Below are 26,045 nucleotides of genomic sequence, written 5' to 3'. Positions count from 1 at the left end.
AACCAACCAAGTAGCCACGAGAGGGATTTTAATTGCTCCAACCTCACTCTAAACATGAAGTACAAAAGATAAAAGATTAGCACTGTACACAAGTTTACAAAATTTTTTAGACGGACATTACTGGAAAAAGCATTTGTAAAATTATTTTACCGATCTGCAAAAAAAAAAAAACAAGAATCCATGTAGAGACAGAAAAGAGAAGTTAACAGATGCACAACACTCATAAAAACACGTACAAATAGAAATGCACTTGTGTATTAAAAATAATACACAGGTTGAAATAATGACACTCGTAGTGAAAAACAAGGTTTAAAAACATTTTTGTCCCTGATACCGCTTGTGCAAGCTGAGTTGAGAGTTCTTCCACATGGTCCACTACATGCTGGCTAATGCTTGTGATGACGTGAAAGGCGTTGTCAACGCCACCTTTCAGGGGGGGCTTGGGGGTCTGTAAGTGCTCCGTTCAGTTGGAGTTAGTGTTGGCCTTTGCCGCGGGCAACGTGACGCGCTGCTCGTCCATTCGCTTGCCCTGCGAGCGCATGATGAGACTGAAGAAGTCCTCGTCCGGTACCGTGGGCCCGCGGGCCGGCGGAGCGGGAGGTGCGCAGCGCTGGTCGTCCAAACGGGACCCCTGGAGGCCACATAAGAGATCCACGTTGTAGAAAAAGAGCCAATTGTCAAAAAATGAAACCATACCCAGCACCTAGCGATGAATTAGTAGAGATAGGGCTGAACAATTTTGAAAAAATCGGGATTGCGCAATGAATTGATGTGTGTTTTATAGTAGGCGTGGTTGCGTTTTGCTTAATAAAGTTCTAAATAATGCGAATAAAATAATCAAAATAACCGTGTTACAACGTTGCATCAAGTGAAGTATCTATGATTAGTCTATTGCTTCTACTGATGTTTTAGACTTTTGACTTTCAGTATCGTTTCAGTATTGTGATTCTTAATGCAGACATAGGTAATGGCATTGAAGTTAAATTTGCTATGGTGACAACCCACCTGGCACTTGACCAGCATGTTGAAGAAGTCTTCGTCGGGCTCGGCGTTGGCCATCAGGTGGCTGAGCACGGCCTGGTTGCTGTTCTGGTTGAGTTTGAGGCCCGGCAGGCTCCCGCCCGCCGCCGAGGAGTCCTCAAGCCGCCGGCCTTGAGCGCCGGAAACGTTGGCGGACTCGGAAACGGCTGCCAGGGAGGAGAGGAGGAATTCATGAATGGATTTGGATTTTTCATGAATTGGCATCTCGAACTGAGTGAGGCAACATGGAGACACTTATTATTAATAGATAAAAAAAAAAAAACGATATTAATAGCTATAATCAGCTATTCACGTTTTTTTTGTGCGTTTTTCTATGATCGGGTGTAGATTTACAAATGCCGACTTTTTCTGATTTTTTTCTTTTTTTTACTTTTTTGGGACTCCAGACTCACATTTCCTGATGATCCTGGGCGGAGACTGGGGGCCGGCGTTTAGCGACAACCTGCTGCTGCCTTTCTCTCGGATGGAGTAGCGCTGATCGTCCATGCGGTTGCTCTGGAAGCGAGTGAGGAGGTCAAAGAAGCCCTCATCCCCGAGCATGTCAGGACCGGATCGCTAGTCAAAAACAAAGCGGGCGGGCGGTCAGACACGAGTGTCGAGGATGAGTGCACGAGTGTCGTCTGGCAAGTAGCTCCACCTTGTGTGAGGGGGCGTGGCCGCTGTCCAGAGTGTTACTGGTGTCCTGGAGGACCTTACTGGAACCCCCGCCGGCCTTGAACTTCTTCCCGCGCAGACGGCTGACAAAGAACAACTTGGAGGAGCTCTTGATGAGGCCGGGCTTGCTCTGTTTGCTCAGGATGTCGCTGCTCCACTTCTGACCCTTCACAACACAAACGCTCAATTGTCATTGGTAGGGATGACCATTCACCCAAGCCCCGATTCCATTCGATTTTTAAAAAAAATTGCTACCATGCTTGTCTGTGTGCACTAGTGTGGTTCTGCAGCCATCCACAAACGCAATACGCAAAGATGTTTGGCGCAAAAGCATAATTTTGATCTACACATTCAAAATGTGCTATACATCTGGAATGAAAAAAACGTTTCAAGACATCATCTTCTAGATGAATTTAAGCAACTCGATTTTCGATTAATCGAATCGATTAATCGGGACGACTCGATTTTAAATCGATTTTTCGATTACTCGTTACACCCCTGGTCATTGGTGCAAAGTAAAAAAGTGATTAGCAACCACTGTGTTGTGAAGTGTGTGTGAAGGGAAATGATGCCATTCCACTGAATTGGTAAAAAAAAATAATAATAAAGGTTGTGATTAAAGACATAAAAACAAAAGAAGGGCGAGGTGCGTACGTTGATCTTGTCAGGCGTGAGCTTCATTAGCTCAAGGTTCTCCATGCTGTGCCTCCGGCTCATCCTCGGCCTCGCCCCTGCAACGCAGACACACCTGCTGATGGCGGCTGCCGCGGGAAAACATCCCGAGCATCGAGCGCGCCAATAGCTCGCTCGCCTTGCAACTTGTAGTCGATGTTCTCGGACAGGGTGGAGTTGTTGGTGCTGTAGCTCAGCCCTAACACTGTCTGCAGATCTGTCACGTTCATACGCGCCGTCAGCTCGCCGCTCCTGTCGCCAGTCTGCCACACACCAAGGTTGTTCAAGTAAACGAAAATCTAGCGGAATCGCTAGCATGAAAATTGAAAAAAAAAAAACGTTGTTCCTGAAATCAAATAAAAACTAAAGTGCTTTTGAAAGGGAAACTGCTGTAGCTGAAATGACATCTAAAACTAACTATAGTGATAGTAAAAATGTCCTTCGTTTTGTTTTCGTCTCTTAATATCACAGCAAAGCGTGCAGTGTTCATTTTAAATCTATTATTTTTACTTTACTTAAAACATTTTTTAGTAACTTTTTTTTTTGTTTTATCTTGCACTCGACAAATACTCCATATCGTCGCTGTCCTGTGAAAAACACTTATCTCCAATTTTGGAAACTTTTAATTTTCACATTAATGCCATGAAACCATTCATGTAAAAATAAGAAAATTTTTTAAAATGGGTATAAGTGTTTTTCACGCAACAGCGACGATATATGAAAAAAAATTACAACTAATACTGAAACTAATAAAAACTGAAATGAAACATTTTTTAAAAAATACCACTAATAAAAATTAACAAACTTGCTCTAAAAACGAATTAAAACCAACTTCAAAAACCAAAAGTCAAAACGAAATAACTATGATGAAAAATATAAAACTAAATATAAAAATATAAAATATTTTTAAAAAATTCATCAGAGATGGCTTTGTGCGCCCCAAAACATGTTTTGACGCAGATTGAAATTTTTTTTACTTTTTTTTCCAGCACATCAGGTTTTTGAAATCTTCCCATTTTTTTGTTTTAAAATTTGACCTATAAAAGCTTGCGCAATACGGATTTGACCATGTGTTGTACAGAGCGAAGACGTTTCCGAAAAAAAAATCCCTCGCGAAGGCCCGCATGGGTTGGGAAGACAAACCTCTTTGCAGATCTCCAGGTGTTTCTCGGCAAAGTGCATGGCCTGGTCGTGGTTACCAAGTGCGGTGTGAGCGTTTCCGAGACTCCAGCACGCTCGACCTTCGCCAATCCTGCACGTACGCGGCGCCTTGGTCAAAGTGAGCGGCGAGCCCCGTGGCTCCGGCGTGCTTGCGTGAGCGCGCCTACCGGTCATTGAGGTCCTGGGCTATGATGAGGTGTTTGAGGTGGTAGTCGATGGCTCTCTCGTAGTCCTGCAGCAGAGTGTACGTGTTGCCCAGACTGTAGCACGCCTGAGCCTCCACCGCGCGATCCTTCAGCTGCCTGGCCAGCTGCAGCGTCCTCCTGAGCCACCACGGACAGACCACATTTAAAGTGCCGCCTTGAGATACGAGTGACCCGACTTGAGAGTTCTTGCAGATTTTTTTTTTTTTTTTTTTTTGCAAAAATTGGAGAAAACCATATGCTGGAAGTGAAGTCTACTCAACAACAAGCTTGCAGGTTGAAGAAGTATTGCGCAGTGTAAACATTCTCGTGAGTTGGATTACAAAGAAAAAGTCACTATATTAAAAAAAAGTCATTAAAGCAATGACATAGTTTTGCTTGACATCAATCCATTTTAGGGTCCCCCTCCTGCCCTTCAATATTGCGATTATTTTTTTCCAAGCTCTTCTTCCCGTGTATTTTTTTTAACAAACACAAGCAATCTCAAATTCATTTCGATTCACTGAATGATGAACGAATGATTTCAAATTCATCTGTATTACAATAAACAATATCAGATTTATCATTACCAAACACTTTGACTCGCTGCCTTTTAAGCGTTCACGACAACACAATTTTGTCAAACAAGTGCGGCGTTAACATAAATCAGGAAGTCATAAATCAGATGACGACAACTACGCAAACTAATCTGTGGCCGCAGTACTTCAACTTGTCACGAAACAACGATAAGCTTCAATCTGAAAAATAAATAAATAAAAATATGGAAACATGTGGACTGCACTTCCTAAATGGGAAATCAACCCAAGAATATGTTTCCAGCAGAATAGTTGAAACACGGCATTCTGATTAATTTTGTGTTTGTGGAATATGAGTTAAGCAGCAAAATCCACCCATTTTTAGCCATCTGACAGGGCGGCCATTTTGTCACTTCTGTCCACTGAAAATGACATCACAACTGCTCAGGGCTCAGGTAACGACCAATCACGGCCCAGCTTCAGACAACAGGCGAGCCGCGATTGGTCGTTACCTGAGCCCTGAGCAGTTGTGATGTCATTTTCAGTCGACATAAGTGACAAAATGGCCGCCCCCCTGAGCTGGCTGAAAACGGGTGGATTAACTCTTATTCCACAAAAACGCAATATTTATCAGAATGCCTTGTTTCAACTAGTGGGCTTGCATAGAACATATTGTTGAAAAAAAATATGTCTGGGTTGCCGATTTCAATTCGATTAATTGTTCATCCCCAATATCAAGCGCGCTGTACTTCTTTGTCAACACAAGCGCGTGAGTGAGCCAACGTACTTATAATGCTCGGCTGCCACTTCAAACTCTCCGAGGAAGATGTAAGCGTTGCCCAGGTTGCAGTAGGCGCGTCTTTCTGCGGAGCGGTCGCCAAATTCCTTGGCTATGAGCAGACGCTGACGACAGATTGAAAGATTTCATTTTTTTTTTTTTTTTTTTGAAGATAAGCAACTTATTTGGGTGGCGCCCTCCTCTTCCCTCACCTGCTCATGAGACGCCACAGCGTTGCGAAAGTTCCCCAGCAGGTAGTGGGTGTTACCCAGGTTGCCGAAGGTTCGACCCTGGGCGGCCCGGTCGCCCAGCTCCTGCGCCAGCCCCAAGTTGGCCCTGAGAGTGCGAGTGGAGACGACAGAAGTAGATGGAGGATGCGGGCGGGCGCTAGGAGCACACACACACACACACACACACACTCGGTACACCGTCGTGACATACTCGTAATATTCCGAGGCCTTCCTCAGGGCCGTCATGACGTCTTCCGGGAAGTCTCCGGGCTCGGCTCCGCCCCAGCAAATACTTTTTCCTTTTGCGTGATACACGTTCCCAAAGTTGTAGAGAGCTCGCGCCTGACCCACCTGAAAGCCACAAAGGAAAGGCATCATACCTCAGTTTGCCCGTCCGTCACTTTTTCAAGCCGAAGCTAATTGCCAGAAAAAAAAACATGTCAGCAAAGCAGGCCCGGTTAGTGGCGATTATTCCGACGGACGAAAATCCACTTTTGTCCGTCATTTTTCGTCAAAAGTGTCCCGTCACTAACTTCCGTTGACAAATCAGGTCAACTTTTAGCTCCTCCGTGGCCACCTTGAGCCATCTTTTTAGAAAGGGACCAAAAACCGTAGTAGAGTGAGTTCTTCAAGGGGAAATAAAAGATTTAGAATTGCTATGCCACAAGATGGCGCCAAAGCACTAGTTTTATATTCGACAGGGTTTTGCCTTTGCAAATGAAGCTCCTCCCTCCGTGGTCGCATGACTGACAAGTTGTTTTTTTTTGTGTGTTTGTTTGTTTTTGTTTTTTTTTTACTTTGACTTGCAAGCAAAAAATTTGAGATAAGAGCACTGTACGGTGCCAGTGAACTCAGCTCAGCTCCCTTCACAACAAGCAACAGTTTGGCAAAGTGGACAAATCCTCTAAAGAGATTTCGCTGCCACTTCCCGTTGAAGTTTACCCTCAAACTAAACGTAAAAAAGGGCATGACCAGCCGCGTATTTAAAACAGCCTCATAGCTTTGCCTTAGTAAACTCAGTTTATCTCACTGCTAACAACCCGCTAACAATTAGCCACAGATGGGCTAATGAAAAGCATTGGTGTCTTACAACCCTTTAAGTAACAGACATTGGAACAGAAACAGCGGATAAAACAATACTCACAGACATGTATTCTTTATCCTCTCTGAAGAACAACTAATACTGTATGACTGAGGAGTTGTGACAGTTGCCTGCGTCTCCATAATCAGGCCAAGGCGCATACACCAGAAGGCGCAGGATTTCATTATTTCATTCATGTCGGTCATTCACGTTTTTGTATAAGCGTAATAGTATCAAGTCCTATTTTCTTTTTTAACGAGGACATTTTTGCTGCGCTTTTTTTTTTTTTTTTTTTTTTTTTTTCGTGTTGCTACACTGCAAGTTTGGAGTTAAGGACATGAACTGCGCATGTCCACCTGTCCCAAGAACCGCCCGTGTCACTTTTGTTGTGGAGGGAGCTACACTTGTCACTTGAGCGCTTACCTTGTCGCCGATGTCCCTGGCTATATCCAAGTGCCTCTGACAGCACAGCGCGGCCTCGTCGAACCTCCCCAGCACCTTCAGCGTGTTGCCGAGATTCCCGCTGGCTTTGGCTTCCCCGAGCAGATCCCCCACGGTCCTGCAAGGCGTTTCAGAGTAAGACCCCGGCGTTGTGGACGCGGCGGCTCTGCGCGGCGGCGGCGGCGGCGGCGGCGCCGGGCGACCTGGTCAAGGTCAGGTCGTGCCGGTGGAACTCCAGCGCCTTGGCGTAGTCGTGCAGGTGGAAGTAGGCGTTGCCCAGCTGGCTGTAGATGGCGCTGAGCACCTGCAGGTCCTCGGTGCCCACCTGGATGGCGGCTTCGAAGAAGGACACGCCGGCTCTGTAGTCGCCCGCCTTGCAGAGGCGCTCGCCCTCCAGCGCCAGCTCGAGGCAGGACACCTCCATCCTACGCGGGGACAGAAAAGGGTCACTTTTGGGCGAGCTGGGGAAAAGTTTCTCAAGCGCTGCTCCGAGGGGCCGAAAAACGTCTCGCGCGGCGAAAGCCTTCGGTGGAGGATGTTGTTTCGCCGCTTCCTTCCGTTCACGCAGAACAATGGATGTGGACTGTGTGGCCGAATTGAGCGGAGTGTGCACGTACGCCCCTTATTTGTTATGGTGGATCACATCCGGTAGTAGAGTGGAATCTAGATGACAGACGAGAGCAAAACGACATCCAAAAAGCTTGCAGAATGGGTCGAAACCAAAAATGTAGAATGTTTGCTTTATTGGCCGAATATGTGGTTGGCATGCACTTTCGTCACCCTCAAGTTAACTGCTTGCGTTTTTTTGTGCCGTTATCACAGATGGAAAAAAAAAAAAAAGTTTGGCAAGTTAAAGTGGAAGTCAACGCAAACAATTTTTTTTATTTTCAAGAATATGTTCTATGCAAGCCCACTGGTTGAAACAGGGCATTCTGATAAATATTGCGTTTCCACAATAAGTGTTAATCCACTCGTTTTTAGCCATCTCTGGGGGCGGCCATTTTGTCTTCTGTCGACTGAAAATGACATCACAGCTGCTCACAACGACCAAACACGGTTCACATTCAGAAAACAGCTCAGCCACCATCATTTCAGCCTCCCTCTCCCCAAAAATGTTTGCTGTACTTCAATAAGAAATATAGCAATCTAAAGTATTGTATTTTACAATAACATGCGGTACGTAAAAGAATGTCGGCCAAACTCCAATATACTTTTTTTTTTTTTTAATTGCGCGTTGTTTTAAGTTGTTTTGTGTGTACTACATTGCCTTTCATTGTCATCTATTTTTTTTTTCTTTTAATATTTTTTCTTTCTAACCCTTCATACAATCAGTGGAGATTAGCAAAATAAAAATTTCATTGCGAAGTTTTACCATCGTGTTTCTACTGTGCCGAACCTTACGGCGCCTGTATCTCATTTTCTCGCTCAAAGCAAAAAAACAAAAACAAAAAAAAATCAACCGATGGCCAGCTCGTATCTTGGAAAAACTTGCGCGTCGGGTCGCTCGTATCTCTAAGGCGGTATCTCACTCACTGTAAAACAAAAACATCAGCTGGTGCTTGTCAATGAAATACGCAACCTGATTGTGCGTGGCGGCCTACCTGCAGCTTTTTTTTCTTGCCTTACAACAACAACAACAGCAGCAGCACATGCCGCATCTCCGAGGCATCTACTGAGCTTTCCACTGCACGAGAGTTGACCCCTCGAAAGAACAACTTTCTCTCTTTTGGTGCTCACCGAGAAAAAAAAACAAGAAAAAAAAAACATCCAGTGACATCAATGTGCCTGACGTCAGAGATATTACAGGCGAGAAGAACCCTGAAGGCGCGCGTCACCGTCAACCGCGTTAAGCCTAAATGCGAGCGCGCAAAATTCCGAGTCAGCGCTCTCTCGGCTCATCTTGATCGTCTTTCCTTCAAGCGCTCTCCTCTGACCTGGTCGCTTGAGATTACAGCGGCAGGAGCGCAACAGATTACGGGTCGGGCCAATGACAAAGTGGTTTTGAAATCGAGGCGTGCAAGACGCCGCCCGCGGAGTCGATGACTTGGGAAGGATCGTCCCGATATTGTTGCCGCGCACACAAAGCCAAGCGAGGGATGATGTCGGGATAAATATTTTAGGGCCTGTTAAATATTGACGCTAGCTTCAACAGAGGCTTCGGCGGTGCACGTTCGGCAGGTAATTGGAGAGGACTCCGGGATGTCTTGTGGCAATACGCGTCAAGCGCACTCACAGGAAATGAACGAGAAAGCGAAAATCTGCTTTGTAAAAAAATCAATCAAGACTGCAGTGGCTTCTGCAGTCTTGCGCGATGCTCAAAATTCAAGCCAATATTGCCCCGAAACATTCAAATATATTTCAATCCTGCCCTTGTTATTACATGCTAGAAAACAAACAACAGCGCGAATGTCATATTGATCATCTTTAAGACGGTAAAAACCAGTTGAGACTCTATCAAAAGTATTTTGCCTCAATTGCTCCTTTAAAGCAACGATTCTTATTGATTAAAATCTTAGCATCGACTAATAATACCCGTTGTAAAGTACGTCATTTGCACTTGTTATTTTGTGTCGTTACGTGTGTAAAACTTTGAATAGGAAATAAAGATATTGTTGAATGTAAGTGTGTCGTTATTCTGCTTAGTGAGAGAAGTGGATAGATTTGTTTGTTAGTTTTTAAACAACTACCGGTAAATGCCAAATGACAAAATTGAAGGAACCGGAGTCAACCGGTTCCACATCAAGATTGAACAGCAGTGTCATTTCATTTCTCATTTTTCTTTAGGTTGAATTGTAACTGACAAAAAATACAACTGTGGGGAATTGGTTGACTAATAATAATAATTATTAGGGACATTCAATAGCACCTTTTCTTTCAGACCAATACCAGTACGAGTACTCAACTTTTGAGAGGTCACTGATTCCGATACCAACTATCGATACTGTCAGGTTCCACAAGTACTTTAGACACATAAAATTAAGCCCCCCCCAAAAAAACAATGACAGATCATTTAAAAGAAAGTCAACTCTACCCCAATAACAATAAGGTATTGGCCACCGTTGCAAATACCGCTACCTTGAAATAAGGCCAAGTATCGGCCCGATACCTGGTATCGGTACTTGCCTATCCGCAATTAGTATGTAAGGCCTCTGTTTGTCGTTGTGCCATTTGTGTGTGTATTGGAGTAAATGTTACATTTTTCCAAAGACAGACGTTTGTCCCAAACAGCACAACCCACACAGGGGTGTTACAAGTCATTACAAATAAAGTCTTGGGTCTGATTCGTGAAGAGAGGCGCAAGACTACGAGCCTTTGAGCAAGGCGCTTAACCCTCAACTCGCCGCCTATCAAGAGCCCAGCATGACTTCACCTCCTTAACGCATGTGCATCCATCAATTTCCTGTTCGGGGAGCCAGCAAGTCTGTCGTAGCTGAAAGGCAGACAGCCGCTCACGCGCACGTTGTCAAGCATCTAGGGGATGCTATGACGCAACGCATGTCATCGTGGTAAACAATAACTTTGCTGAGCAAGTCTTGACTTGCAAGGCCTGCGGCTCCTACCTGTAGCGGACATTGAAGGACTGATCCTCTGTTCGCGTGCTAACCACGGAGCCGTCGGTATCCATCGCTGTGCATAATATGAGGGAAAACCCTAATTTCGTTCCCGACCAAATGGTTGCGTTGAAAAAGAAAGAAAGCGCAAAGAAGAAGCTCGAAATAGAATTGAAGGGGGGAAAAAATAAAAATAAAAAAATCATCAAAAAGTCCGCAGAAGTGCGAGTCCACTAGGCTGCGTTGCGGGTTGGGCGTCGCTGCCCTTCAGTCTCCGCCTCGGTGGCCCTGTGTGGAGAGAATACAAGATGCTGTGTGTCAAGCCGCGCTCTGACCGCGCGCCGCCATGGCAACGCCCACCAAATAAGCCAGCTGAGTGAGGCGGCGCGGGAGAGGGAGCGCAGGGCGGGAATGGAAAAGGATGGCGGCCGGCACGCGGCGAGCTGTCAATCAAAGGCGAGGAGATGAGCTCAGAGTTGCTGCAGAGCGATGACAACGGAAAGGCTTTGCCAGCTGGCGCCCAAAACGAGCTCGGAAACAGTCCAGAACGTCCCCCGAAAGGACAAGGGGGAAAGAGCATGCGTGAACTAGCTAAAGATAAGCAAGCGACCAGAGCCAACCGTTAGCTCACTTCTCCATGAGGTCACACAAGCCACAGTAGATAAGGTGCTCTCCCTTCATTTTCCACTTTAAACCAACACACGCCTCGGTTTCTTGCGTCAAACCCTGTCTAATAGGAAAGCGGTAATTGGTGTCAAAGAAGTATCGTTCAAGTGATCCGTCTCGCCTGAGAAACGCAGATCTTTGATTGTCGAGGGAGGAGCTAAGTTTTAAACCGCTGCTGCATTTAAATCGGATCGTTTGGAAGCTATTTATTTGGAATGAGTTTGAAATGATCATGAAGATGGAGTATACATGCAAAGATGGACGTCCCGCTGGAAATTCAAAAGCGTAGAGAAAGTAGAAATGTATGAAGTGTCAGTTGACTGTAAAGGAGTATTTCTGTAGACCAGGTCCTACTGGGCTAAAAAAGAAATCCTCATCCAAACAGTCTGAGGAGTGCCTGTGTGCCGCCATTGTCTGCCAAAAGGGTGTGCTTCGAACTGAATTGCTTTCAAAGCTCTTTGTTGGCATGATTAACTGTGCGTGTGTGTGGACAAGTGACGCACACTCACTAGACATAACATCAGGTACACCTGCATTGGTGCTGGACTGCACTTGGTTCTAACATCTCAATATCCCGATTGAGCTGCATTAGATGGACAAAAACTTCTTGGAATGATGATGCAGTGTAAAACTGACAGGAACGAAACAACGTTTCCAAGAATACATTTCTAACAGGAGCACATTTACGCCCACTTGTATTGGGAACGCGATAGTGCAGGTGTACCTAATGAAGTGTCTGTTGAACCTCGACTGATTGAGATTTGTGAAAGAAATGAATGCCCCAGACACCACAAAGCAAAAAAAAAAAAAAAAACCTGGAGCAGTACAGAAGGAAAAGGGAACATGGCATACTGACCGGTAGCTCCTTCTCACGGGGGCAGGAAATCTAGAAAACCTGCAGGGAATTTTATTCGAACCATTAATAATTGTTTTACATCTCGGTTTGTCATCACAACACTGTGCTTGGATTACATGAACCCTGTATTTGTTATTTAAGTTCAGTACTACAAAAAAGACTATTCAAGCAATTAATAATACAGTCCCGTCCACAATACTTCTAAAAAAAATCAAACAATTAAAAAGTCCGCATGTTTCTCAAAGGTCAACATTCTTGAGTATCTAATACAACAGTCAATTGGTTGTTAAGGGTAAATATCAGACATAACAATTACTGGCAGTTTTATCCAACAAATACTAAGAACTGTGAATTACTGTCTTGTTACAATGTCAATAGTTAGCCGCTTAGCGTATTAGCTGAAAACTTACGTGAGGCGATCCAGTTCGAACAGTTTCCCTGTTTCCCTTTGTTCCAATAATCAGCCCTACTCCCGTGCAAACAATAGACACATTGCGCATAGACGACACTATTTAATTGCCATAGTTTCATTAATTTTGTTAAACTTCGAAAAGTTGTTTTAAAGAAGGTTGGCTTTTCTTTTTTATCCCCCCCCCCACCTATCGTAGTGTTTTTTTTGTACAAGCAGCCAATCGGAGTTCGGTATTCAAAGAAAGCCACGCCCAAGACTCCAGTCATTGGTCCAATAAATTTGAATGGAACGATGGCATGACGTATTGTAACGCCACTGTCAGTGAGCCATGCAGAGCAGACCACAAAATATAATCGAGTCACGATGGAGTGATGAGAGATTTTATTCTATTTTAATTTAACCATTTGAAGCTTGGGAAGTGAATTGAACGACAATTTCTGCTGGTGGTAATAGAAGTCATTCTCGCTGGCTCAAAGAAACAAATACAAATAAGCACAGTAATGTGTGCATGTATGTGATATTCTTCACAATGCAGGTGTAGGTGGTATCAAGCTTGTGAATTTTTTTTCTTTAAAAAAATTAATAAATAGAAATAAATAAAGTAAGATTCAAGTGCTTTACACTGCCGTTACCAGGCAACCAGACGCCTGTACAGCTGACAGTGCAGGTCCAGATGGACACCACTAACATGTGCAATATTAATGACGGTGCAGAAACAAAACCTGTCCAAGAAAGCATATGTCAAGACAGGAAGTGGGAGAAGCTTCGGACTTATTTTCTTGCAGTAATACACTAAGAGGTGACGTCTTGTTTCAGACAGGATTTTTTTTATTTTTTTTATTTATGTATGTATTTATTAGAGGACCTGTCTAATACTTGAGTAAGTACCCACAACCCATCTTTTAAGCATTTGAGTGTAGATGAATAGTAGACAATTGTGACACTTACTTTATGCCACATGCATGTAGAGGACATACATTTGGGATATTATGCAAAAATGTATTTTTTTTGTTCTTTTAGTATTATTGTTGTTCCCCCCCCCCCTTCATTTTATACTGGTTATCTAGTGTTTATATGACTATTGATGGACTGAATTAAATTTTAATTTCACTTGAAAACGTCCAAGATTTTAGCATTGCTGTGGAGTTAAATGATGTAGATGACATTATACATTCGATTACTTTCTCCAATGTTTGCCTTTAACCAGCGAGAGTACGAGAGCATGCATTGCTACTTTGTAGAGATCCATCAGTCACTCCAAAAGGTTTGCGTAATGCAAAACTATGACAGTGTGTAAATGATTTTAAAAGATCACTGCCACGTGAATGACTAGAATGATAGAACTTAAATTGATTGGATTTATGAGCTTGCGCCATTGTCTTGACAAAAAAAGTCTCACTTACAAGGTCCGCTCGTGGGTCATGGAAGGGGAACAAGAAGATTCCGACGAGGATGTTCAGGAAGAACGCAAGTCAACTTTGTTATGGGAAAAGCGCATCCAGCAGAGAATTGTGCTGGACCTCGGTGAGGATGAGAGTGTCCACCTCAGTGATCTGCAGGCTTCTTCTTTGACTTTGCATCTCTCGCGGGCGGAGTCTGCCGTGTCTGAGGCCAGCGTTCATTTCAGTGGTGAGTCACATACTGGAGGCCACAAGGTTTGGCAACTGCAACACGGTTAAAGACACAAAGCGTGAAACATTAAAAATAAAATGCGGGCTACAATGTGTGTATTTTTTTTTTTTTTTTAATGGCAAAATGAGGACGCTTGGCCTTCAAAAGTAGCCGTTGCTCCATTTACATTAATAGTTCCATCATTGGGAAAAAAAAAACTCTCGATGGACAAAAGTATTGGCCGATAAATATTCACGTATAATATCTTGAAACAAAATAATAATTGAGGAAAACACAGAGTTGGTCTTTTATCCCTCATTAATCCAGAAGAAGCTCAGATGATGAGAATGATCCTGGGCCTGAGAGAGAGCCCTGTGGCTCACAATCTTAAAGTTTTCTTGAATTTGAGGTCCGCTTTTTCATCTTCTTTCACACCAAACTCATCCAAACATTCCTTCATGAGGGTTCAGCGATGTAATAAGGAACAGTTTTGGAGTGGAATAATAAGGCCTTATATTTGGTGCATTTTACTGTAACCCAAAAAGTCAGCAAGTACAGGTTAAGTATATGTCAAAAGTCACTGTGCGCTTCATTTTTCTATTTGGCTTCAAGTATCGTTCTTGGAGATGTGAGGTCATCGTGATTGAACAGTTTGGGCTTAACATTTTTTGGAAACACATCATTCCGCTTGCCAAATGACACCGGAGCAGCGTTGCAAAATTGCCATCGGGCAAGAAGTTTTGCCAAAACTGCCAAATGCCATCTGTCCGAACGGTACCTGAAACCAAATAGAAAAAAAATTGCGACTTTTGCGACGACCTTTACATCAGATTTGTGTCCAACTAAACCAGATTTCACACTGACTAAGTCGTGCGGAAACTGATTATTTCAGTATACAAACATTTGTGACATATTTTTGTGTGGTTTGCTGTAAGATTTTTCTCATGTAAGTTATGTGCCTTGGCTCCAAAAAGGTCAAACCAGCAGCTTTGAGATCATCTTCATTTGTATCTTTCCAGATAACTCTGTTTCGGACTCCATTCTTGTCAGGAGTGACAAGGTGGACCCTGGTCAAAATACCAGCGATGAGGATCAGGAGGACCTCCCTTTTGATGGCAACCCGGGCAGTCCTTCCTTCAGTCGCAAGGATCGCTCTGATGGAAGGCAATTTGCGACCACGCACCTTGATTTGGTTTCTGTTGGACGTCACGCGGAGAAAGAAGCAGAGGATGTCAATGACGAAACGGACGTCGAGGCGGCCCCGCCACGCGCCCGACCTGTAGTTGACGTCGCCCGGCTGCTGCTGCGGCATTTCTCCCAGGAGGAGTTGCCGGGGACGGCGAGGCCGATTGAAGCCGAGACCCTCCCAGAGGTCTCGCTGCTGGAGAGCGTGGACGACCTCCTGGCTAGCATATCCACACACAACAACGCGGCGCTGATGAGTAGTGTTCCTGGGAAAGAGCCTTCTGTCGCAAGTTTTTACCGTGACGGCAACAGTGCATCAAAAACAGAATTTTTGGACGGGGAGGAGAGCACAGTATCCGCTCTCCATCAGAGCGTTGCAACCGCAGCAAAGTGCGAAGAGCGTGAAGTTCACCTCAGGAAAGTCCCACAATCGCGCAGCGGGTCCTTCGGCGAGCTCAAGTACGGCCAGGGTCAAGTCCATTACCCTCTCCCTGACTTCTCCAAGGTTGCCCCCAAGGTCAAAATTCCAAAAGGTCCCAGTGGTCCGGTCAGGCTTGTTTCTCACGTGCCCGGGCCCATGATCCGAGGCCAGTCCTCCCCGGGAATGTTAGAGGTGATCAGCAGGCTCCTGGAGGATTCAGACAAGCCTCAAGTTCTCAAAGACATACGTGAGCATAGCAGTCCTGTCCTGGTGCAACACTTACAGGTATTCACCTTCTTCTATTGCTTCATTTAGCAACATTTCATTTTGGGGCCCACTATTTCGGCCAGTAATATTGCTACAGTATGATCATTCATTGTTGATTTTTCCCCTTGAGGAATTATAATGAGTATTAAAAAAAAAAAATTAAAAAAAAACACGTACCAGAGCATTGACGAAATGGGATAATGAATATAATTTGGGTTGTTGGTCACCAACATGGTGCCAGCGAGATGCTGATGTTAACACTTGCAGAGATTTATAGAAATAAAGTGTTGCATTTTGATATTCATTTATGAAATAATTGTTGATACTTTTGGGAAATTATTTACAGGATCTGTGTCTTCACAGAGATGAACAGCATTACATGTTAACAGTAGCAGATAATTGCGTGTAATTGGAGCAAATGGGTTTTTCAGAGGAGTGTATCAAACTGGTTGGCCTTTGTAAATAATCAGTACTCAAGAAGTAGGTCTCAGTTGCAAAAAGGTTAGTGACCTCTGTTCTAGGAAACAATAATACAAATAAACTAGTTTGGAATATATTCACTGTAATAGTTAATTTTGGTTGCCAAAAAAAAAAAACTGCCAGAGCAAAAAATCATTAAAGTGCAACCTCAAATAAAGTCATTGAATTATCATATATAAAATCTGATTTATAGAAAAAATACTTCATATATTAAAAAGCAGAGTATGATATATATTAAAATAAACTTAGGCAAATACTTGAATAACGATGTAGTTGAACAGAGGTATGTGAAACAAGGTGACAATTGCTTTAAAAATAAAAAATATATATATACAGGTATGTTGAATAATTAGGTCTTTAAACTGTGAAAAAATGTGAAAAATTTTTAGTAATTAAAAAAAACAAAAAAAATCACCTACTTGCATTTTTTTGTAATTTTGTGGCATCATTCTGTCAAGAAAATATTTTGTAGTGAGTTCAGCAGCTTCATTTAGATAAAAGTAGTCCTTTGCCACCATCTTGTGGCACCTACAGGCAGACACAAATGATCACATTTTAGGTGGGGAGTCAATTACCTGAATTGATTTACTCCAAGTACCCCATTCTTCCTCAATACTAGGGGTTAGTTGACTTATTCCTTTTCAGTCTATTAATGTATTTATTTTTTATCTTCATCTCTTTAGGCTGAATACGATAAACCACTGGCCAAATACGTCAGGGCTGAGGATCTCATTTATAAAATGAGGTTAGGAACCAATGTAAGTAAATTTTAAATCTGATCCAATCATAACATTTAGGGGGGGGGGGAAAGTTTTTTTTTTCAAAACATCTCTTCTTCCAGCCTTCCTCAGACATTTGCATCGAGAATGAGCCAGGAGACTGCAGTGAGGGAAGCCATGTTGGACCTGCAGCTCCTCACATTCCAGCACCGGGTACGTTGCTGCATACGACATGCGAGATTATCACAGGACAGCGCTTTGCTTCACCGACTGCGAATAAGACAAAGGATATACCGCTTGTTTCCATGGAGACAAATGGGGTCAAGTGACACCATCCCGGTTACACAAACATCTTCTTCTCATTGGGCTGCTTAAGTTACACGAAAGTCACTGAGACTGGAAACACTTGTTTGACCCTCCATCAGTTCCTTTTTTCCCCTCATACTTTTAAGTCTACCTATGATCTTATGAAATCACTTTTCTCTAAAACGTTTCAGCCGACAAAGTAAAAGCAGCCCACCCGGATGAGACGAAGCTCAACGCACCTGATCAAGATGGCACCAGTGAGGCCGAGAAAATGACCACGGAGCTGAGGGCTGTCATTAGCCACTTCATGCAGACGGTTAGCTTCCAAAAAGTTTCATCCGTGTTTACTAAACTCTAGGGATGTCGTGATACGATGTCACGATATTTTGGAGAGGTTGCCGATATACAGTATAAAAAGCTCACGATACTGTTTAAAAGCTCACGATATTGTAAAAATAAAAAACGCATAAATTAAAAAAATAAAAATAAATCACAATATTCTGTTTTTGTACATAATAACAGCATTGACAAAAAAAAAATAAATAAATAAAAAAGGCTTGGCCATTCATGCGCTCCTATCATGGACTGTGTAGTTCACAATGCTGTGTTGGGCTGAAGCGGGCCGATGGAGACGCTGAAAAATATTTGCTGGTATGACTGATTTAAGGGACCTTGGATTGGCTAGAACATAGTTTTGTTCATGTGGGCAATAATCTGTTGAATTTCTGTTTTATTTGGTTGTGTGGGTTTGTGTACATGGTTTCTGTGGAACATCAAATACAAATACAATTAAAATAAACATGAGCAGTTGCATGTAAATGCCTCTACACAATGCTAATTATTAGCCTTGGTCCTAATTATACCTATAGTTCAAACAGTACATTAACCATACTTTATATATAAATGAAATACAATGAGCGAACACCAAATATTGAGGCACTTACTTGCAAATGCGCGCACACATTGTGAATCGGGTCGATTTGTGGAGGAACTCAAATGTGTTATGTTCCCCTTCATCTGGCGATTAGCGTCGGTTTTACACATCATATCAAATTAAACTGCTCTAATAAACTAACCACCAGAGGGTGCTGGAACTGCACATATGGAAAATAACTTGGGCTTTTGCTGCTATTAACACGACGACGACGATATCGTCGCCATTATTCCATCCCTACTAATTTCACGACACAAAAAACATTGACAAAGCATCTTCTGTGCAGGTGGATGAGTTCAAGCAGAGTGTAAACAACACATCGGTTAGCACCCAAGAGCAGCACATGGTGAGTGGCGATTAGAATATGAACGGCAATTGCTGTTCGTGACTGTAACTGGAATTCGCTTCTAGATGTTGAGGAGCTTAATGCAGGCACAGGACCAATTGGAAAGAAAATACATGAGCAACAAAGAAGAGCACAGAGCTCTGGAGATGCAGAATGATTTGGGCCTGTGCAGGAACATCGGAACGTTTGACCTCAACCGGTGCGCCCTCGACGTTTTGCGCTCCTTTTGCGCATGTAGCAGTCGTGTGATTGTCTGTTTACATGCCTGCAGGCAACTGGAAGGGGAAATATTTCGGCTGGGGATGCACCTGGAGGATATTAAGGAGATGATCGACAAAAAGACGGGCGAGCAGATCATGCCGCCTCTCTTGTCGTCAACGCCCACAACAGACAACCAATCAGAGAAGGACTCGCCTCCGCCTTCACCGCACGAGGTAACACACACACTCTTCCGAGTATGCCCCAATTAGTCGCTTGGTATTCTCTTCAGTTGAGTTACGCCTCCAAGCTACTATATGAAGAAAAACAATCGGGTCATACAATTACGAATGAGAGCATGATATAGTCAAAGTATTTCATCTTTCATGCAAAGGTCACGTTGAAGTAAGCGACTGTTGGTGTACGTATATGCAACACAGCTTATCCTTCATTTGGTGAACCGGGTTTAGGATATTTATAAGTTCTTTGAACTTCTACCTACTCCTTTTGAGTTTCAATTGTAATCTTATTTTGAAATGTGTCCATTTTGTTTTAAACATTATGCTCAAATAAAGGGAAACAAGTACAATATTCCAGTTTTGGAGTAAAATAAATATTTTTATTAGATTTACTACAGTTCGTTGTTCACCAGCCCAGCATACTTACAATTATTATTATTTTTTTAAATTTGATTTCAGGCAGCTGGTTTATTGCTGACAAGCAGTCAATTGCTTGTTGTGTCCTCATCGTGTGTCATTTGTATTGTAATACCCATTTGAGCGTGTAGGCTGTTGAGAAAGGCGTTGTAACTTTGTGACTGTGTCTCAGGGGTCAAGCGTAGGTTTGACCGCTGAATGTTTGAGAACGGAGACAAAGAGCGAGGCACAAAAGGAGGACGGGACTGCTCCAAATGACGGATTAGAGGAAGGGAGTGAGCTCAATGACTCAATGCAAGTCATCAACAGGTGCGGAGGTTTTGTTCTCTTATATATGATTGCCTGGCTCCCCAAAACCTCTTTTTGAATAATTATGATGACAAAAGATGAACAATATGCTAAAAGTCAGCCCTTTCTTTCTTTGGCTAAATGAATCCAAGAACTAAATTTTGCCTGAACCGCTTAAAGCAGAAGTCAACCCAAACATATTTTTTTCAAGAATATGTTCTATGTAAGCCCACTAGTTGAAACAAGGCAATATGATAAATATTGCGTTTGTGGAATAAGAGTTAAGCCACTCGTTTTTAGCCATCTCTGGGGGCGGCCATTTTGTCACTTCTGTCAACTGAAAAAGACATCAGAAGTACTAAGGGTTCAGGTAACGACCAATCACGCCTCAGCTTTAAAAAAACAGGCGAGCTGTGATTGGTCGTTACCTGATCCCTGGGTAGTTGTGATGTCATTTTCAGTTGACAGAAATGACAAAATGGCCGCCCTCTGAGATGGCTAAAAAGGGGTGGATTTTGCTGCTTAACTCATATTCCACAAACACAATATTAATCAGAACGCTGTTTCAACTAGTGGGCCTGCTGGGACCATATTCTTGAAAAAATATGTTTGAGTTGGTTTCCTCTTTTTGCAGCAAAATCCACCCGTTTTAGCCATCTCAGGGGGCGGCCATTTTGTCACTTTTGCCGACTGAAAATGACATCACAGTTGCTCTGGACTCACAACAACCAGTCACAGCTCACCTGTTTTCTGAAGCTGAGCCATGATTGGTCATTACCTGAGCCCTGCGCAACCGTGATGTCATTTTCAGTCGACAGGAGTGGCAAAATGGCCGCCCCCCCGACCCCACGCAATGGCTAAAAATTGGTGGATTAACTCTTGTTCCACAAACGCAATATTTTTCAGAATGCCTTTTTCAACTAATGGGCCTGCATAGAACATATTCTTGAAAAAAATAAGTTTGGGTTGACTTTAAATACACGATTAAACAATGATCGACTACACTCAATCATCAGAATTCCTACCGATCAGTTAAACAACCAAGTGATTATTATGCCCATCTCGAGGCAGAAAATACATCATGTGGGTCCCAGAACATAGTGTGCACCACAGTCGCTCTTCATTTTCTTCTTCCTGCAGGCAGATTGTGTTTCAGGTGTAGGTGTTCGGTTCCATTGCGGTCAGTTGAGGAGTGTTTGCGATTGCGTGCAGGTGTTCCGTTTGCCCGGAGGTCTCCGTGGAGCGACCTCTGGGTGCTGAGGATGAGGAGTTTGGTGACGAAGAGAGACGATCTGCCTTGTTGGAGGGAAGAGCTTGTAGCAGCGACACTTGGAGTCCCGGAATCAGTGGCGAACGCACATGGGGAAGGTGGGCGTCGCGCGTACGGTTGCCCGAAGTTCGTCTGCATCGTGAAAGCTGTCACTTTTTTTTTTATTTCTGCCGCAGCTCCGCGCAAGGTGGCGTTGTAAACATTGGCGAGGGCGTCAGTCTGGCGGCGGAGGTCTGCCCTTCCTCTGATGCGCGCTCATCGCGATCGCAGGTTAACTCTGCTGCATGTCCTCTGCTCGGGTTTTGAATGTTGAAGGTGACGCGTGTGCCTTCCCGCTTTTGTCCGCGGGTGCAGGCGCCTGGATGCGGGGAGACAGACAGCGGATTTGGGAGCTCCTACTTGAATCGGTCCGGTGGAATCTTGCAGCTTAATCCTTCCGCAGAAAGGTGCGAGACATCATCGCAAGCACCGACGTGCGTTTAACAACCGAAATGTGAACATTTGTCCTATGGAATTGTGTTCATGTCTTCCCGTTATGTTTTGGGTCCGCCCACAGTTCATGCTGCCACGTCAATCTAATCCGCATAGGGCCTTCAGAATCGGCTGTAGTAGCAAAGGGGACTGCTTCTTTAACCGATTATATTTCAAATTATTCGAGAGAGACGAAATGGGAAGCGTTCCATTGATCGTTATGGAACGTGAGGTCACTCGCCATCGGACGAGCTAGCGGCCGTTCAAAAACTGCAGTTCTGCCGTGGTTGTTTTTTGTTTTCCTTAAAGCGGAAGTCAACCTCAAGAAAATTCTTTGCGATAATATGTTGTACGCAGGCCTACCTGTCTAAACATGGCATTCGGATTAATATTGCGTTTGCGGAATAAGAGTTAAGCAGCAAAATCCACCCGTTTTTTTGCCATCTCAGAGGGCGGCCATTTTGTCACTTCTGTCGATTGAAAATGACATCACGGTTACTCAAATTCAAAATGGCCACCGCGAGATGGAAAAACAGGTAGATATTACGGTTATTCATATTAAGTGATTCTCAACCAGTGTGCTGTGAGAGAGCATCAGGTGTATCGCGGGAAATTATCCAACGTCTATTGTTTTGACAAGAAATATATATTTCGAAAAAAAATATATTTTTTTTAAATTTTTTTTTGCCAACCACGTATAGTAACGGGCAAAACAATCAAATGTTCTTCCACTAGATGGCAGAAGGTACATAATGACCCTGTATCGACGGTTTTTGTTTTGCCTAGTGGTGTCCTGTGAGATTTTTTTTCCCCGATGTGAAATATGTGCCTTGGCTCAATAAAGGTTGACAAAACACTGGACTTTACACTAGTGTGCCTGCATATGACATATTCTCGTAAAGATTTTCAAGAGTTTGACTTCCTCTTTAAATGCTTTATAAATTAAGTTTTGTTGAGTTGTTTCTACTTATGTGACAACACGAGAGAAATAGTGAGTCTAAACTACTCCAGATGATGTACGTGGCACAGTTGTTGCGTTGTTTTATGCTATCATATTGCTTCGGTTAAAGGTCCGGGTACACATGCGCGGCTTTGCTTTGATCACACATTCCAATGTGACTGATTTTAGTGCATAACATTTCCCCAGAGTGCCCAGTGATGCATTTAGCACGTCAGACAGTGAAGGCTCCGCCCTTAATCTGCCGGCAACCCTCCACCCAAAGGACGGAAGCGGCCGGCGGCAGAAGTCGCCCGCCCAAGCGCGGCCGGAAGGCTCAGCAGCCTCAGTAGAACGATGGCTCCCAAAAACCATTCAAAAGTTTCCTCTCAAGCTGGCGGGTGAGTTAACCCTTCGTGCTCATCGTTGCAGTGACCATTCAAGTCAATTTTTCTTCGCCCACGACGGGGAACGTGGTCCCGATGCGAACGTTGGCCGCGCCTCTCAACCTGCGATGGATGCAGAGCGCAGAGAACGCCACCCGCGCTCTTGTAATAGGTCAAAACCGAGCGATTCTTCCGTTTCTTCGTTGTCGTCATCGCATGACCTAGCCAACACGTGTGTGCGCTCGCGTTTGCGCGTGTCCAGGGAGGCTATCGTGGCCTTGCAGGCGGAGGTGTCCAGACTGAAGAAGGACCTAGAAGAAGGTCTGCTCCAGTTGCCTCACCTGGCAAGGGAGATGGAATCCCTGCAAGATCGTCAGGAGCGTCCGTCCAAGGCAGAAGGCAGGACCCAGCGCGAGACAGCCAGGTAGGAGGAAATGAGGCAGCGAAATGACGCTGAAGGAAACGCGGGGAAACTCATGTCATCATTTCCAACTGTAGCTCGTGGAAGTCAACCGGCAGCAGACAAAGGCTGAGCAATTTCAGCTGGAGTCAGTTAAGGCTGGACGACTGGATTTCAACGGATATGGACCCCGGCAAGAGCAAAGGTTCTAGACAACTTTGGTCTCTTAAAGTGGGAAGTCAACGCAAACATTTTTTTTTTTTCAAGAATATGTTCTATTGAAAGCCCACTTGGTGAAACGGGGCATTATGTATAAATATTGCGCTTGTGGCATAAGTGTTAATCCGCTCGTTTTTAGCCATCTCCGGGGGCGGCCATTTTGTCTTCTGTGGACTGAAAATGACATCACAACTGCTCACGACGACCAATCACGGCTCAGATTCAGAAAACAGGTCAGCCGCCATTGGTCGTTGTGAGCAGTTGTGATGTCATTTTCAGTCGATAGAAGACAAAATGGCCGCCCCGGGAGATGGCTAAAAACGAGTGCATTTTGCCGCTTGATTCATATTCCACAAACGCAAAATTTATCAGATTGCCGTGTTTCAGCTAGTGGGCTTGCATAGAACATATTCTTGAAAAAAAAATATTTGGGTTGACTTCGGTTTTAAAGCACCATTGCAGTCAAGTGATCCCGGAATGTTGACATACAGCATGTTTGTCATTTACATACGGTAAAAGAGGGTCATCTCTTCTGGGCCGGTCCGTCCCCTTCCGTCCTCGTCCCTCCGTCATTATTCATAAAAATTATCGTCCTCCGACCCCGGCCGTCCTCGTCCTTTTAAAGCGCTTCCGTCCTTACATTCCGTTGGGCCGGATGGGTTTATCGTGAGTGGATTGAAATGTTTACAACTTTTTAACTAAGGCAGCTAGCAACCACTGTCGGATGAGACAAAGGTTGAACTTAGTGTCATGTTTGGCGGAAACCAGGCAGCGTTCATCACCCGGCCAATGCTGTCCCTGCAGTGAAACTTGGTGGTGGCAGCAACATAAAGTGGAAATTCTTTTTCTGCGAAAACTATTCAGGATCGAGGCAAAATGAATCTTTCACAAGGAGCAGCTATTTAAAAAACAAAACAAATGACCTCATTCTTCAATCAGAGGCCATCATGGATAGCTTTCACTCCAAAGACAGATGGCGTCTTGTCGCACCGCGGCCCTCGCAAAGGCCACTGCTCCAGGTCAGCTATGGCTCCTCCTGCAGTCTACCTGCCAGGTAAAGGCACATACACAACAACATCCCCACGTCCCAAGCGGAGATGCCACACGAAACCTTCTTGTCATATTCAGCTACAAATTGAAGGAGCCGCCACCGCGCGTGAGCACTCACCGGAAGCGCTCCACCCAGTCCGACACCGCGCTTCTGCCCAGCGATGTCTACTTTCAGCCGGGCAGCAGGACAGGAAGCAAGGTGGTCTCGCCCCCCCCCCCCCCCCCCCCCCCAAAAAAAAAAAATGATGACCATATTCTTACATTACAAGCACCCGGATGTTGATTTCTCCCTTGTGTTTTGGAGGAGGAGGAGGAGATGAACAGGACTCTGGACCGAGCCATTGAGGCCGCTCGCAGCATGAAGAGGACAACGGACCGCATGGCCAAGAGACTGACGGCAGACCTGGCCAAAGCTCAACTCGTCCCGCGGGGGAATGCCCGGCATTCAGCTGCCAGGGCGCAACAATCAGTGCATGGCATCACACAAAACGAGCACAGGGTCACAAGAGAGACTTTGTTTACTTAGTACACCGTATGGACTAAAGTATTTGTCCTGAAGTCACGGGGACTACGGAAGGGACTTTTTTTTTTTTTTGTTTCAGCACGATCGAATGAGTTGGGTATTAAACACCTTTGGGATGAACTGGAACCGAGATTGAGAGGCGAGCCATATTACATCGGTGGATTTGCTATGGCCAGGTGTCCCAATATATTTGTATATTTTCTATACATCATCGATTGCACATGAACAATACAATTAATAATACAGTAGCTAAGGTAATCGTCAGTGATAATAATGCAACAATCTCTAGAGCAATATAAACAATGTTACTCATTACGTTACGTTGTTGTGCATTGTTGATAATTACACTCATCTAAAAGTGATTGCTTGACTATATCCGCTGTATTTACGATCGATAATACACCGAGAAGATGAAATATGATGCAGTTGTATATTTGATGTTTTTAGATGGAATCATTAGATTCATGAACCATATTTAAAAACAAAAGAAGTGTTTTAATCGGAATAACTTCTGATGCTGCGCTGAACTGTGAAAATGGAATAATTCACCTCTAATTCACCATCACCTGTCCTAGCTGTGTATAAATTACGGGTGGACCAGCCAGGGCCACGCTCATCTTGTGCTAGCACTAGCATAGATGCTAGTTATTGTTGTGTACAGTGCTCGACCAAAACACTGGTGCGCAAACAAGCAAAATTGTTGCTGACTGTTACTTTAAATAGCTCTGGAAGGTTACAATTTTATGCCGAGTCACTCATGAGATGTATATGTAGCTTGTGTGGCTTCGCAACGGTTCGTTATTTGATGCTCACAATCCGCCACAGGGCTAAAGCCATAAACGATGAATCAAATTAAAAAAATAGGTCAGAATAATATTACAGGAAAATCCCATCGTGTCAAATGAGTATCAACTTTAGTTCTCCTCGCTGAGCCGCCGCCCATTTATTAACACGTCCAACGGCCATGCCGCTGGCCTTTGAGCACCAAAAGTGTCCTCTTACTGGCTTTCTGTTTGGTTGTTTTGTGCCAACGCTTTTCACAGCCAACCTTGTTGGTGCTGGGATGTGCTCAATGTTGGTTGCGGGCTATCAAGTTCTACTGTTGTTGTCGGGGAAG

General features: G+C 44.1%; 2 protein-coding genes across 12 annotated transcripts; one reads left to right on the top strand and one right to left on the bottom strand.

Moving 5' to 3' along the window:
• Window positions 1-11: 11 nt before the first annotated feature.
• gpsm2 (G protein signaling modulator 2) lies at window positions 12-18,323 on the bottom strand. Of its 7 annotated transcripts, none has more exons than XM_086042210.1 (20): window positions 18,195-18,323; window positions 16,645-16,753; window positions 15,470-15,685; window positions 15,056-15,278; window positions 13,806-13,925; window positions 11,850-11,879; window positions 10,337-10,615; window positions 6,980-7,201; window positions 6,759-6,894; window positions 5,466-5,605; window positions 5,237-5,360; window positions 5,034-5,149; window positions 3,696-3,851; window positions 3,511-3,619; window positions 2,507-2,630; window positions 2,350-2,426; window positions 1,679-1,861; window positions 1,434-1,596; window positions 1,006-1,187; window positions 12-631 (listed from the first exon to the last, which is right to left on the bottom strand). In XM_086042210.1, exons 7-20 carry the CDS (start codon window positions 10,531-10,533, stop codon window positions 464-466), a joined length of 2,097 nt encoding a protein of 698 aa, XP_085898336.1. In that variant the 5' UTR covers window positions 10,534-10,615; window positions 11,850-11,879; window positions 13,806-13,925; window positions 15,056-15,278; window positions 15,470-15,685; window positions 16,645-16,753; window positions 18,195-18,323; the 3' UTR covers window positions 12-463. The 7 variants fall into 7 exon arrangements, with proteins under 7 accessions (XP_085898336.1, XP_085898338.1, XP_085898335.1 ...); XM_086042212.1 differs by having other exon boundaries at window positions 15,056-15,274; XM_086042209.1 differs by lacking the exons at window positions 13,806-13,925; window positions 15,056-15,278; window positions 15,470-15,685; window positions 16,645-16,753; window positions 18,195-18,323 and adding an exon at window positions 12,260-12,438 and having other exon boundaries at window positions 11,850-11,888.
• aknad1 (AKNA domain containing 1) lies at window positions 13,036-25,349 on the top strand. 5 transcript variants are annotated; one of them, XM_086042206.1, is made up of 20 exons: window positions 13,036-13,141; window positions 13,668-13,890; window positions 14,892-15,763; window positions 16,909-16,983; window positions 17,067-17,157; window positions 17,442-17,566; window positions 18,471-18,530; window positions 18,596-18,729; window positions 18,802-18,964; window positions 19,557-19,693; window positions 20,885-21,040; window positions 21,119-21,212; window positions 21,297-21,388; window positions 22,561-22,751; window positions 22,875-22,908; window positions 22,999-23,160; window positions 23,235-23,341; window positions 24,220-24,409; window positions 24,484-24,604; window positions 24,713-25,349. In XM_086042206.1, exons 2-20 carry the CDS (start codon window positions 13,683-13,685, stop codon window positions 24,929-24,931), a joined length of 3,231 nt encoding a protein of 1,076 aa, XP_085898332.1. In that variant the 5' UTR covers window positions 13,036-13,141; window positions 13,668-13,682; the 3' UTR covers window positions 24,932-25,349. The 5 variants fall into 5 exon arrangements, with proteins under 5 accessions (XP_085898332.1, XP_085898330.1, XP_085898331.1 ...); XM_086042204.1 differs by having other exon boundaries at window positions 24,710-25,349; XM_086042205.1 differs by having other exon boundaries at window positions 21,297-21,415; window positions 24,295-24,409; window positions 24,710-25,349.
• The last annotated feature ends 696 nt before the right edge of the window (window positions 25,350-26,045 follow it).

Source organism: Filicampus tigris, chromosome 10 (assembly GCF_054856515.1).
Source record: "Filicampus tigris isolate MCC_2025a chromosome 10, RoL_Ftig_1.0, whole genome shotgun sequence".
Taxonomy (NCBI): domain Eukaryota; kingdom Metazoa; phylum Chordata; class Actinopteri; order Syngnathiformes; family Syngnathidae; genus Filicampus; species Filicampus tigris.
Note: the sequence above shows the minus strand (reverse complement) of the source record. Positions and strands in the feature narration are given on the sequence as shown.